Genomic DNA, 14,655 nt, shown 5'->3' on the forward strand with positions numbered 1-14,655 from the left:
TAATATAATTAATATTCAACACCCTCAGTGTACAGAAGTACGAGTTTACGACGGGTACCAGAAGGCGGCATATATTCATCAAGAGGAATGTCAGCCTCGGAAGTAACCCAGCCTCTGATTGGCCAAAGCGAGTCACGCGACCCTTTCCCAAGCGGAGTTTCCACGACAGCTGGAAGCCGAGCGGCACAGGCGCATCGCTTCTTTGCTAAAATTATTGGAAATAACCAGACTTCTGCTCGTCTCAGCACCTCCAGATAAACGCTGGTCTGGCATGGGCGACAAGAGGAGTCCCACAAGGTAACGACAGAGTCATTGCGTCCTAGATATTCAAGCTAGGAGAGGGGAGCGGACATCGACAAGCGCACGGAAAAAAAATGGGTTTTCTCCACGGTCTCTCTCTCTCTCGCTCTCGCGCTCTCTCTCTCCCTTCGTTCTCTCTCGCTCTCTCTCGCTCACTGCTTGTCTCTGTGTTCGCGTGCGGGTGTGTGTGTGTGTGTGTGCGCGCGGGTGTTAAAACCTCATCGCCAATTACAGTGTCGGATCACAGCGCGCTTGCAGATGATTTCCTAAATCCGATAGGCTTACCCAGATGTTTGCTATCGATAGCTTTCGTGGATGCGAGCTGAACTCACTGTTGTCTCCTCTCGTCCCCCTTCCTCTTCTCTCCCACCACCTCTTTACGTTTTTTTTTTTAAATTTTCTGTTTTTACCTTTTTGTTTGTACATTTATTGTTTTAAAGGCCGAAGCGTCAACCGAAGCCCTCCTCCGACGAGGGGTTTTGGGACTGCAGCGTGTGCACGTACAAGAACACGGCAGAGGCTTTTAAGTGCATGATGTGTGATGTCAGGAAGGGGACGTCAACAAGGTAAGGCGATGGATATACACCACCTTTGGTCTTTTCTGCAATAGTGGCTCCCCAAGGGGGTTCCTTGGGGGACTCAGCAGCCCCCCCCCCCCCAGAACAAAATGAGGAACAGTTTAATCTCCCCCCGCCTCCCCTCCCTCCCTCTAAGCAATTTGTGCATTTGTACCATGAGACAATGGATTAAAATAACTGTCTATTTTTTCAGCTGTTTAAACCTTCCCTCTGTTACTATTCTACCCAGAATACAGACAGTTGCCATAAACAAACACGGTGTGCCCTAGTTCTGGTCTCGTAGTGTTTCCTGCATTTATGTCGTATGATTTTGTGCAAAGGAAAATAGGTTACTTTATCCGAGCTTTCATCAAGCTCAACATGTTAATTCTCTGTTCAAAATTTTTACATCAGAGCAATGCATTAGTCTCCATGTTCTTGTTCATGTTCACACTGACCTCCGTAAAATGAGGGAGAGGGATGGCTCGCTCTTAAAGCACACACACACACATCCATCTTGTTGCCCCGGAGATATTTGTAACAGACGACGGGGGGTGGGGTGGGGGTGTGTGTGTGTGTGTGTGTAGGATGCTTCCAATACGCATGCACATGAACTCACACACACATAGGTGCTCTAAAATACAAATACACAGCATGTAGCTACACACACTGGTGGGTATTTTGTCCTGACGTCAGTGATTTGAGGCAGGAAATGACTGTTATTCCTGAGTGGCAGTCATTATCAGGATGAAAACACAACAAAGGGGGAAGGAGAGGAAGTGTAGCTGTTAGCTCTGGCTATGGGAAACGGTGTATGTGTGTGCGTGTGTGTGTGCGTGCGTGTACATGTCTGTGTTGTAACATGATCTTCCTCTTTAATGTATCCTTTCCTGCATTAGCACAACTTGCGCAATGATTTAACTACAACAATAACACATCAGCGCAGTCGTCGGCTTTGATGTCTTTTCATAATCGTGGTGTTTCTTGTGTCTGTGCACGCACTTATTTGCCTGTGTGTGCATTTGAGTGTATGAGTGTGGGAGGAGGGCTAGTTGTGAAAAGAGGTTGTCAGAGCAGCTGCCAGACAGACAGCCATCGCTCATTACTATGCAACTGCTTAATCAGGCCGCTGTCATCAGAGATGCACACACATACACACACACACACACACACACTCGTGTACAGATGCACATTTTACGCATGACTGCATGCATATTCGTACACAAACACACACGTTCTTGAGGCGCGCCAGTATAATCGCGCACTCAAGTGCACCGTTTCTGCTCACACAAACAAAGCGATTGAGCAACCGACATGCTGTTGTCATAGGGTTCAGCTTATTGCAGTTGAGCGTTGATTGTTGAGATGACACCCCAGGGACTGTGTGTGTGTACGTATGTATATGTGTGTGTGTGTGTGTGTGTGTGTGTGTGTGCGCGTGCACATGCGCCTCCGTAAAAGCAAGCGGCCCGCAGCTTTGCCAAGAACCTGTCTGAATCCTCACGTCACCAAAAGCAGTGACATTCGTTGTCTTCCCCATCTGGGCATTCTTTGGGGAAGTTGGCCAGGACCCAGAGTCCCTCGCTACACCACTGACACATTTAGGAAACGTCCACGAGAAGGTCTCATTTAATGTTGAAAACCTCACTGTCTTCTCATTTGCAGTGCTGCAGATATGTTGTAGTAGTGTGTTATGCTCTTTTCTTTTTCTCCAGAAGGCCGTTTACACAAACCGCCACACGCAGGCTAATACTGCAGCAAAATGGCCACACAGGTGGTTGCAGCTGTTAACGACCGAAACACAACGGACGAGTGGAGTTCTCAGTGAGCAAGCCAAAGGTGGTAAAGGGCGTACGACATGCAGAATATATAGGACACGACAAATCCCCTCACTGCTTACCAAACAAGCATGACTGAGCTATTACTGCGGAAAATGAATTAACGCTCAACACAGGCGATGAGTGTCCACTGGTTAGGAGAGGTGTCCCGTAGCCTGAAGGTCACAGTCTGGGCTCTGGATGTGGCCTAAATCCATTCAGTCACAAGGGGAACACACACTTTTCCCTGAAAAGGATCTGCCAGTACTAGAGATGATGGATGCCACAAAAAAAGAAGTAACATTTTCAGGGGGAAAGATAGAGAAATATTTGAGTTTGCATGTAGATAGCCGCCGAGAGATGAATGTTTTATGAAGGTGGGGTTTAGCAGATCTCGCCGCCCAGATCTCCCTGATGTGGAGAGATGATCTACTGCAGGGACCCGAAGCTGGCGGCTGATTGAAAGCACGTCGTTCAGGCTGCGAGTTTGACTGAAGACAGGGACACATCAGCAGAATTGGACTGGCTTATCGTAGGAGGTGCAGCGAAATGGAAGAGAGCGATAGAGAGACAAAAGAGGGAAGCCGCTGACGTTCCGCTAAATCTTGTCAGCGGCTCGGAAACTTGTGCAGCTAGGGGAGTCAAATTTGCGGTAACACAAGCGGGACTTGTTTAAATATTCTCTCTGCACCTACCGTTTGCAAATGCGCGCTGGCTGCAAACGTGATGCATTTGTGCAGATAATGACGGAATAATGTGTTGTTTTTTCTGCGGCATGCTGCTAACACACGGCATCTAATTAAAGCTGTCTTTAGAGGAGCTTTTTGATCCCGACATATCACGCAGCCTCATTACCTTTAAAACTTCCCCGAGAGAAAGTGGATGGACGTTTCATCTTCCTGCGACTCTTTGGGCTCAGTCCCAGCCTTTGAAAAGCTGCAGCGTGACAGATGAAAGTCACAGAGCGGTGGTGTGCTGCTTAAAAGAAAGCTGTTTGCTCAGTGCAAGGTCACAGGTTTGAGTCCTACGTCAGCTGAAATACCCTCAGGCGGAGCTCCCTGGAGGAAGAGAAGGAAGGCCTCTCAGTGCACCCATTATGACTTATTGGAGTGTCATCTTTAAAAATAAAATAAAACAATGTTTAAAGATGGAAGGCGAGGTGTGTGGTGAGGCTTGTCCTGTGAAGTGGCGCTAACAGACGGTAGCGTTTGGCCGAGGACGGTGTTTAGGTTGGGGTTTAACAGCTGAGTGTAATAGAGCGGCGTGCGTGTGACCTTCTCCTGTGTCTCGCCTCCACCACCTGCATCTGCTGTTCACCGAGCTGAGCTCCGACAAGTCAGGCCCGCCAGGGAAACACTGTGTGTGCATGCTCCACGTTTCAGGAACCTGTACAGCGGCATTATATTTCTGCAGGTCAGGACAGTGAGCGTGATCATGTTCTGATTAGTGCTCTCTCTCTCTCTCTGCCTTGGGCTCTCTTGTTTGTGTTCACATTTCTCTCTCAACTATTCCTGTTTGTTCACTCTCTCTCTCTCTCTCTCTCTCCATGAGTTGAACTTAACCTAAGGCGTCTCTCTCGATGACAGATTGACTGATGTGCGCGTTTTGTCATCTCCACCTAAACAAGCACAAGCCATTCTGGCTGGCTTGCAACCTGTCAGCATCTGGCTGTTTTTAGATGTTGTTTTATCATCCTCCGCACAAGCTCGCCCTCACAGTTCAGGTTCAGTGCGCGCGCACACACACACACACACAATGAGGCTGTAATTGATATAGTGGCTTAAATGTTGTTGATCTACCCTTTAAATAGACGTAGCTTTCAATATACCGCAGTTCAGAGCATCTGGTGCAGGATTCCAGCAATTTTATTGATTGTATTTATCATTCAAATGGAAAAAAAAATTAAAACAGACAAAGAGCAGAGGCAGGACAGATATGTGTTAAAGGTATTAAACCAATACCTAAAAGTAACCAACAGTTATTTTTGTTATTGATTAACCTGACGACAATTATTTTCTTTCCCCACCATTTTATTTAAAAACAATGACCGACAAATACCTACAAAGCCCAAAGAGATTCAGTTTACAAGCACATACAACTGACAGAAGTCGAAAATCTTCAATTTCTGGAACTTGCAGCCAGCGAAATTGTAGGCATTATACCAAAAAGAAGCATGTAAACAAGATAAAAGGAATAAAATGCTATCACCAAAATTATAAAGTACTAGAGTGGAAAAAGACAATTCTGATTTGTAATCGAAAGCTTTTGCTTTTGTAATCAAGCCAGTGATCAGTTGTTGCAGATATCCAATATACATCTGAGATACTGATCAGCCGCCGGAGTCATCTGATTATGTGAAACCGTGACCCGAGTTGCAGAGACTTAAGTTTATCACACTGCTATTGCAAAGGAGAAAAGATTAATTATCTCTCATTTCTATCTGTCTATTCTCTAAAAGTAGCTGACTTGGTAAAAAAAAAAAAACGTGTGCAGCTGCCATGCAGTACTAATATATATTATAAATATGCATCTACATGCAGCCCGAAGAAACAATCTGTTTTGAAATGCATAGAATAAAGCGTGAATCAGCTGTACTTCCACATAGTTCCACTCCCTGCCTACGCACACACACACACACACACACACACACACACTCACATTTACTTACAATAATACAGTCTAATTTAGGCAGTAAAATGAATGTCTTACATCTCCGTCATGCGTATTAGCTTCTTAGCGTCCCACCTCCGCTCGGTTCACAGGGTCTAAATGATTTAAAAACCGGAAAGTAATCTAGTTGTTTAGCTGGCAATGTGTGTGAGAGAAAGCTCATTTACCAGACACAAAACCCACCCCCATTCGGCTGCTGTGGTGTCGTCAGTGCTCATTTCTCCAATCTTATTGCGTGCAACTACAGCAGAGTGCTAAGGGTTGCTGGGGTTGCATTGGTTTGTCCTGCAACACCGTTGGTGCTAAATGTTGAGTCTAGTACATCCCCCAGAAGAGCAGAGGGATTCATAAAACATAACCTTTTTAAGACACACCTGTGATCAAACAACTGCACACGTTGCCAATCAGTGTTTTGATCGCCCCATTGAAACGATTACAACTTCTTATAAGTCACCAAGCCGGTGTGAGTCATGTGGGCTCCTGGTTTTAGCACTCGCACGGCACACAACCACTGTGAGTGCACACCGGGGACAATGAAGCTGGCTGTTATCACGTCACTGGGGCTCAAGATTATGGCTACGTGATAAGCCTGTAATTACTGCGGCGACACTGATGCATGACATGCTGCTGTGTGTGTGTACGTGTGTGTGTGTGTGTGTGTGTGTGTACGTGTGTGTGTGTGTGTGTGTGTGTGCGTGGGCGGACGGGCCGGTGTGAGAGAGGAGAACGTGGTATAGTGTGGCTAGCGGGCTGTAGAAGGTGTCATAAACCACAGGATGGGGCGAGCCATCTGTCTCTCTCTTCCACACTCACACACACACACACACACACACACACACACACACACACACGCATGGCGGTAGCATGTACAGGCAGGGAGAGACATTAATCATCGGGTTGGAGGGGCTGCCAGGAGCAGCCTACGACCTGCTGATAGAAAACCTTAGACACACACACACACACACACTCCTCCACCTAGATTGAGAGTGTTCAACAGGGCATAAAATACGCTATTTCACAACGATCTTATGATCATCACAGAACAGTGAGATGAGATTTGTTTATAGCAGCGCACTCCAGACGCTTTTTTGCAGTCCATCAGCTGTCCTGCGGGCTGTTTGCTCGTCACACAATGTACTCGACAAATGTTAGCGAGCAGTCCAAATATCAGCAGAATTCTGCACTGCTGCCTTTTGGATGCAACGCGTTACCAGTCCAACATTTTAATTAGGAGCAATATACTGGATTAATGGCCAGGTTTGTATTCCCTTCTATTTGGGTCCGTCCTGTAAAAAAATGTTCTGCTTGCTTTGGTAGGAAGTATTTCTCAACCAGAGAATTGTGAGTACTTGTAGGTATATTTGGAAAAAGATAACGCAGGTCAGATTTGAAAGTGGAATTCTTTTTTAACACCCAGTAAAGGCCGCAAAACCAATTGTTGCTGTCCAGTGAAAAATAATCTCAAAATCTGGATATTCTTAATAGATAAACTGAAGGCGGATATTTTGCTTCATGGGTTAATTGTCTTCAACTTATTAACAAAGCCAAAAACAGGATGTGCTTTATCAATTTAAAGTCGGTATGTTAGTATGAGTCCACTACTATCCGCTGTATTTATCAGTCGTCTTTTCAGAAAAGTTATTGTTTTGCCTCGTCTCTATAAACAGACCCTGGCTCACACACACGCAGCCACAGCATCAGTGTTAACCGCTCATTCTCTGTGAGCTGTGGTGTTGATGACCTGTTTGTCCGCTGCCCCCCCCCTCACACGCACCCACACACACACACTTTGTTATGTGACCAAATCAGGACCAGGGGAGACATTTTCTTGCTGCGTCGGTTCTTCCCCTGCTTTTGGTTCTTGTTGTTGGTGGAGGAGTGTGAGTTCAGTGGGTGCATCAGAAGGAGGGAGAGAGGGAGAGATAGCGATAGACTGTGTGTGTTTCGATGACATATTTGCAAAGGGGTCAGCCAGAGTTTCCCTGTCAGTGAAATGTGTGTGGGATCAGTGGCAGCCTTTGTACTTTCCAGCTCTACCAGTCTGCAGCACAGGATGAGTTTGTCTTCTTTGGAAATGTAAGAATGATCTTCGTCAAAGCAATGAAACTTGAGCAGAAGCTATGGACCAACAAACATGCCTGTATAGATGCGCTGCATGTTTTCTTGACTACATTAAAAGAGAAGACATTGAAACACCAGCGAAGAGGAAATGGAATTCGCTGTGTTTAAGCCCGCCTCGTAACGTCCTAATTTCCCAGTGTGGGACTCCATTAGCTGCCGTGGAATAGATGGCTCGAGTGGAGCAAATATCGATCGGAACAACAGTTCCAACACGCAGTATTAATGTCAGAAAGAATAGGCCGTTACATTAGGCACAGAAATTCCTGTTGGAATCAATAGACACAAAAACACACACACACACACACACACACACACTCCGCTTCCAGATGGAGGCCAGTAGCGAAGGCCTAAGTGCTAAGATAATAACCATTTGATTGGGTTAACAGAGGCAGTTCGGTTTAGGCCTGCTGCTTTGCCTCGCAGAGCGATATTAGCTTGTCTCCTCTTTCACCTCCAGGTTATTGAGCTGTCTCGATTAGTGAGAATCTACTTCATTTGTTATACATGAAGAAGATAGGGTGTACAAAATATGTTTATACTTGGCCCCCATCGCTCTCAGGCACAGCCAGTCTTTCAGTTTTAAATAGAAAAGAGCACAATTAGCCTCAGGTGGCTTTTCTTCTTTGGTTCTTTATGGCACATGAAGCAACAACATACAGCAGCTCATTTGCTGCATTAAGACAGTAGTAGTTCATCTGTTCAGCACATACAGTAAGTCACGGGGAACCATATCGGCGCACGATGACAACCTGAACATAAATCATAAATCAAAGGAGGTCTTGTGTGTTTTTCTATGTTTTTATTTGGTAACATTTGGCCCTCAGGGCAAGCTGGTGCAGCCTGTTGTGACAGTTGCTGTGTTGTGTGCGAGCATCAGTGAAAAAGCCGACATTACTTCATCGTATCGGTTACCAGGATGCCAAAAAGGGAGTGCCGCGAATGTCTTGTGCTGGGAACAGAGGACTTTTGAGAGGTCTCTGCTTTTATTTAAAACGTGTCAGCAGTTCTGCAGCGTCGCGCTGACAAGACAGACATGTTAGAGGATCTCGACATCTCCTCCCGATCAGACGGTTATGTAGGCCAAGAGACCCATTTGCATTTCGCTCTAGCCTTGCTAGCATCACGCCGTGTTCTGTGAAGGCAGCGATAACTCCGGAAAAGAAGGAAGAAGAAAAAAAACTGACTCTGGGAGAGGCTCTTTGAAGCTGGGCCCCAATTTAGGTCATCCCAGAATGGTTAAACAACAGCTTTGCCCTTAGAACAAGACAGCAGACCAGCAGCCCTGGTTATGTATTTCCCCGTGGAAAATGCTGTTGAAGCCTCTAAATTAAGTTAAGTAGGCCACCGAGGCTCTTTTGGCAAAAATGTGGCGCATTGCACAACCACTTGGCCAGGTGCTCAAACTCATTTTGTAGATGGAATTTGTCAAGTCCAGTGCATGTGTACACGCTGCACCGTGTTTCACCCTTCTACTGTATTTGCATTAGGCATGTGCAAAAGGACTTTTTTTTTTTTTTCACTGAAGCACTTGGGGGCTCAATGTTTTGCAATTGCAGTACTTTTGGGAGGGTTCACACACAGGTTAGTACACTCGTGTTACCCGCAGAGACTTACGCTTCCGAGAGAATCGATACGCTACCGAGCTTTCTTTCTCTGAGAAATATTTCATGAGCGCTAGTTTGAAGCTTATTTTTCACAGAAACTGGCGGATGAATTTGTTTCCGGTGTTAATTTTTCACTCGATTTACAAACAGGACTCAGAAAACACACTGTGCTCTTCTGCTGTTCTCATCGTGCCGTTGTGCTTCATCTGCTCTATGTGTGTGTGTGTGTGTGTGTGTGTGTGCGCGTGTGTGTGTTTGTGTGTCTGTGTGTGTAGCCTTGTGCATGGGCCTCAATATGCCTCCGTGTTTGTGTATGATCGCATTCACAAAGCAATGCGTTCTCATGTGCACCCATTATATTTGTTTGTATCCACCACTTTGGGTGGGCTCTGTGTGTGTGTGCGTGGGTGTGTGTGTGTGTGTGTGTGTGTGTGTGTGTGTGTGCATAGGTGCATTCATACGTATAACTGTGTTTGTGTGTCTGCGCATGCAAAATCACCCACTAGATGTGGAGGCTCTCAACAGATGGCCTTTTCAACACACTCTCGGCGAGGGCTCAAAAACCACACTCACACACACACACACACACTCCTGCACAGAAATACGATCGCATACAAACTGTTGCCAAAGCAATTGCATAATGTATAATTTTTTAGACAGCAGGCACTCGTGGAGGATGGAAATGTGACTGCAAGTAAGGGACATTGAGTTAAAACCGTGTTCCACATTGGATTTGATATTGGAGTCACCTTTGAACATTCTGTGCAGCTCGTGTATGAATAGGTGCATCATCCTCACTCATCAGGCAAGCGTTGCCATCAGCAAACGCTAGTTCTCAGTCATCAATGACAGAGCTGGGACCACGACTTTCAATGCAAGGCAGTAAAACCATTAAGCCGGGTTTTGTGTGTGTGTGATCTATGAATCAAAATCTGGAAATCCGTACAATCTGACGGAACACAACTGACAACGATCGCGGCTGGGGAGCCGGCGAAGGATGAAGCACGTGGCAGCCGCTGGTTGGAAAGAGAAGCGGCCGGTGACGCGCTTTCCGGCAGTTCACACCCTCGCCTGTAATGAGAGACAAAGACTCCGGTGACAATTGGACATTTCACATTTGGGATGATAGAGAAAGACATTTTAGGGTGTGACCTAAAATGCCGTGCCTCGAAAGTCAGAGCTCATCTCACCTTACACACATACAGCATTACAGAATTCTGTTTTGGGTTTTAATAAACGCAAGCGGGGGAAGGTGCGCAGACACGCAGGCCTCTCGTGCATCCTGGGTGTATCACATCTTGGTGTTCGCCAAAGCAGATCTCAGCTTGTCAATGTTTACCCTCTGAGCCCTGAAACAAGCCGGTGCAGGTATACCACATATCTCACAGATGGCTGAATCCTGGGTTTCATTCTGACTGCGCTCGGTGTGTGTGATGGTGACGCTCGCTGCCAGCGCTAAGAACACTCCAGCATGCGCCACCCTAACCAGCACTGGCAGCGATTATTGGCTCTTGATTATGGTGGTACGCTAGCATGAAGCCATGTGCTCACTGTGATGTTCCCTCTCATTAATCTGCCACACTCTGTCTCTCCCCCTTTATGCCCCCCCGCCCGCCCCCCACTTCCTCTCCCCGGATCAGGAAGCCTCGTCCCGTCTCCCAGCTCGTCTCGCAGCAGCAGGTAACGCAGCAGTTTGTGTTGCCCCCTCAGCCCAAGAAGGAAAAGAAGGAGAGAGTCGAGAGGGAGAAGGGCGACAGAGAGCCGGCGCTCAAGAAGAACAGTCACAAGAAGATGAGGTAAACAAGCTGACACGGGGTTGGGGGGTTGCGGGTGGGATCAACAGGAATCCGATATAACAGGGATGCATGAATACACACGAGAAACTGTAGATGGTGTTTGTGTTGCCTCATGAAGTGAGCTTGATGCGTTGTCATATTTCATGAGGAACTTCAAAAGACCGAGGTGAGGAGGGCGGGAAACACCCCGAATGAATTTCAAAGCGGTGTCTGGAAGGTGCTCTTTGGAGTTTTCAGTGACATTGAATCGAAAAGACGAAGGCGCTTCCACTCACTGGCTAAATCGGTGATAGTATTTTGCACGGGCCGATTGGAACAGAACCTCGAGCAGGATTTTAAATACATATCCTGAAAATATATGCTGTTTCTCTCTCTCTCTTTCTCTCTCTCTCTCTCCCTCTCCCCCCGACAATCTCCGCTCTCTCACCAGGCCGAGGTTAAAAAACATCGACCGTAGCAGCGCCCAGCACCTGGAGGTGACGGTTGGGGACCTGACAGTCATCATAACGGACTTTAAGGAGAAGGCCAAGCCCTCGTCCGCCCCGGCGACGTCGTCCAGCACCGCGTCCACGGCCGACCTCCACAGCCAGAACGGCTCCAGCTCAGAGAACACAGAGAAGGGGCTCTCCCGCTCCTCCTCGCCCAGGGGGGAGGGGAGCTCTGTCAACGGAGAGTCCCACTGACTCACCCCCCTCCAGTCCTCCCACGGCCTCCACCCACATCCCATCTGCAGGCCCACAGGTCACTGGTGGAGCATCCTGCCTCCACTTCAGAGCTGCACATTAGTTTTTTTTTCTTTTTTCTGGATATTACAATTTCAAAAGGGGTTGTGAACAAACATCACATTTAGGGAGTTTAATAGGTTTAAACATTCTCCGCAGCGCTGGAATTCTGCGTTTAGAAAGCAGCATGAAAGACCTTTTTGCTCCATGTTCAGAGAATGTTCATGTTGGTGTCATTGAAAAGGATCCCACAAGCTTTCCAAACCTCGCTCCTAGGACATTTACTAAGACTGCCGTTTTATTCTGACGAAGAACTTCCTCAGAACTGACCTGAGACATGTCTGAATAAATGTTTGGACAAGCTTTATGGTGCTGTGCGGTTTCCTTCAGGTGCACCTGCTTTTCTCTTTTTTTTTTCCCTTTTTGTATATGTTCGTTCAACCAAATGTGCAGCCTCCAACCATGACATCACCTCCATTGGCCGGCAGAGTGACCTATTCTTCCCCCACGTGGATTCTTCAGCCTTTACCTCCCCGTTATAAACCCCAACCATCCATTACGCACTCTCGGTGTCCCGACACTGAACCGCCAACCTCACAGGCGACCTTTGCTCCTGCTCTCAATTACTCCAAGCTTTCACTCGTGGACTGCCTCTGCTGTGGAGTGACTTTTCTTTCTTTTTGAGACAGCATAGCGGCTGTACTCCTACTGGCACCGTGTGGTGTTTTTGGGTAATGTTCGGAGCGGGTTGATTCGTTCAGGTAATGCTTGTTATGTACGTATAAGGGCATCTGGCAGGTTTTGATAAAAAGCCCTCTTTTAAATGGTGCAGGAAGGTATAGTATATGATATTAAAGGATAATACCGGTGCTTTTGTCTGTTTTCAGTTTGTGCCAATAATCTACCCTCCTCCTTTTAGTTTGCATACAGTCAGCCACGTTTTAGGTACAATCAGGGTTTTGTTTTTCTATCCTAGCTGCCATTCATTTTGTACCTATAAAAACAACAAACCTGCATTAAGTGATATTTCTGATATGAATATCAAATCACGTACATATCTGAATAATGTGAAAAGCTGAGCATGTAGATGATGAGTAACTCTCCAGCTATATGCAGCTTCAAGTTCCTTGTTTAGGTGTTGTGACCGCACATGGACCAGAGACTATCCATGGCCAGCTAACCAGCTCTGACACGCTGTTGTTACACTTCCTGTCCAGCATGAAATCGCAGAAGACGGAAGTGTGTGGTCCAGAAAGTCTTTAAAGAGCTCAAAGTTGGGTAAATACTGAGCTAATGTTGGTCAGAAGACCAGAAACACTAATCCAAATGAATATGTATGCCGGTATATGTCTGCTAGATATGCGAGAAGGCAATGCAATGCTGACATATGAGCCACGACAGCTCAAATCTGTCTCTCAGGGCTTTGTTTCTTTGAGTTGATTTAGCAGTGTTGCTATCAAACATACACTTAATGCAGCTTTGTATTTAATTACTACTTGATCTGTCACATCGTAAGTCCATGATGCTGACAAAATGTGTCGCTGATCGCTGACGTCCTCCATGTTCTAGCGCGCTGACTGTCAATCACACGACTCCCACAGAATTAGATACATCTACGCAGATACATACGGCAGCAGTTCTTCATGCATCGTCATATTTCTGCTTTTACTCTATTGGCACTTTTATTTTCTCCTTCAACAGCTAACTCAAAGCCAGGTTTATCACAGCAAAGTTTTTGTCAGTGACGAAAAAGAAAAGAAAAGAAAAAAGGAATAGTTCAATATGAGGAATTGTCAACTAAATATGGACGGATTAGGTTGAGGGAAGTGACACCGGTATTCTCCTTTTAATCTCTGCTGCACAAACAGGGCTGCACCTGCTCAGCATCACAGCGGAGAACCAGAGGGTGCCTATGCTGTTCTGCCCCCTCCACTCCCCCCACCCCCCTCCCTCTGTGGACCCAGTTGGACACAGCACGGTGCTTTTAAAACATAAAAGGAGCTGTGACTTCTGGACATGCTGATTGTCTGCCGCGTGATGGACTTCAGAAACTGTTTAAATTCCTCCACTTTGACGTAGCAAGTGGAGGAGCTTTAGAATATACTAAACCCTCAGCAGAACAACTATGGATCCACCTAACTACACACTAACTTGTGAAACCTGTAGAATACTACACAAGATAAAAATGGATATTTCTAAAATATTGTACTACAAAGTTTTGATGTGGTTGTATTATCCATCATAGCAGTGTTATTGTCGAGAATTTAACTTTTACATTTTAGCACAGATCCTGAGAACTGTCATGGCATGATAATATTATGGTCTCGGTATATTGTGGGACAGGCTATGTCTCTTAGTTTGTTAGCATCGTTCAATGTATCAAGAGATCTCACTGGGTCACCACACTAGCTGGGACTAGCCGCGTGGGCTCGTGAGAACTGTTCCGACAGACGTTTATTATTTGGTTGTGGCAAAAAAATGGAAAGACTTAAAAATATGTTGGTTGTCACTTGTTTTTTTTTTTGCTCAGTTGATTTAAATTGTGTAAACTTGTTTATTACATGTCTGAATAAGAAAATGCAAACATAAGAATCATTTCACGTATTGTCATTAGTCACGTTCATACAGGTGCATGCTTACGTTTGTTGTCACAGGTTTGTTAATCTTGCCCTTTTCTCTAAAGCAGAGCACTTGTTGTTTCAGCTCCATCTGGTGAACGACTTGATAACTGCTCCTTCTCCTCAACACAGGATAGATTTGGGTTCACGGTGCGACTGTGCATACGGTGTTTATCCATGCAGTGGTTAAGTCACAAACCTCCATGACTTAATTATACTGGCTTACAGTAGTACGCATAAGGTCATGCGCATCAGGTGTGGTTTACACTCTTAATTAATCAACCACTACTTATCAGTCGGTAACCTAATTTCCCCAGACTGAATGAAAATGCAGTTGACGTGCGGGTCTGTTGTCTAGTGGAGCCACATCAATAAAGACGACTAGTCACTTAAAGCCATGAATGGGTCTTTTCAGAGGTGAAATCCATTGAAAGTTGTTGCAGCCTGGGG

At 46.0% G+C, this 14,655-nt stretch overlaps 1 protein-coding gene across 2 annotated transcripts; it reads left to right on the forward strand.

The window, feature by feature from the left end:
- Positions 1 to 69: 69 nt before the first annotated feature.
- On the forward strand, positions 70 to 14,599 carry yaf2 (YY1 associated factor 2). Of its 2 annotated transcripts, XM_034525985.1 has the most exons (4): positions 84 to 297; positions 741 to 866; positions 10,710 to 10,865; positions 11,296 to 14,599. In XM_034525985.1, the coding sequence occupies exons 1-4, from the start codon at positions 272 to 274 to the stop codon at positions 11,546 to 11,548; spliced, it is 561 nt and encodes a 186-aa protein (XP_034381876.1). In that variant the 5' UTR covers positions 84 to 271; the 3' UTR covers positions 11,549 to 14,599. The 2 variants fall into 2 exon arrangements, with proteins under 2 accessions (XP_034381877.1, XP_034381876.1); XM_034525986.1 differs by lacking the exon at positions 741 to 866 and having other exon boundaries at positions 70 to 297.
- The last annotated feature ends 56 nt before the right edge of the window (positions 14,600 to 14,655 follow it).

The sequence above is a fragment of the Cyclopterus lumpus genome, chromosome 23 (assembly GCF_009769545.1).
Source record: "Cyclopterus lumpus isolate fCycLum1 chromosome 23, fCycLum1.pri, whole genome shotgun sequence".
Lineage (NCBI taxonomy): Eukaryota > Metazoa > Chordata > Actinopteri > Perciformes > Cyclopteridae > Cyclopterus > Cyclopterus lumpus.

Coding starts and splice junctions, on each gene's coding strand:
- yaf2 (XM_034525985.1), top strand. CDS start 272: ATGGGCGACAAGAGGAGTCCCACAAG. Junction 298..740: donor GACAAGAGGAGTCCCACAAG/GTAACGACAGAG, acceptor ATTGTTTTAAAG/GCCGAAGCGTCAACCGAAGC. Junction 10,866..11,295: donor AACAGTCACAAGAAGATGAG/GTAAACAAGCTG, acceptor CTCTCTCACCAG/GCCGAGGTTAAAAAACATCG.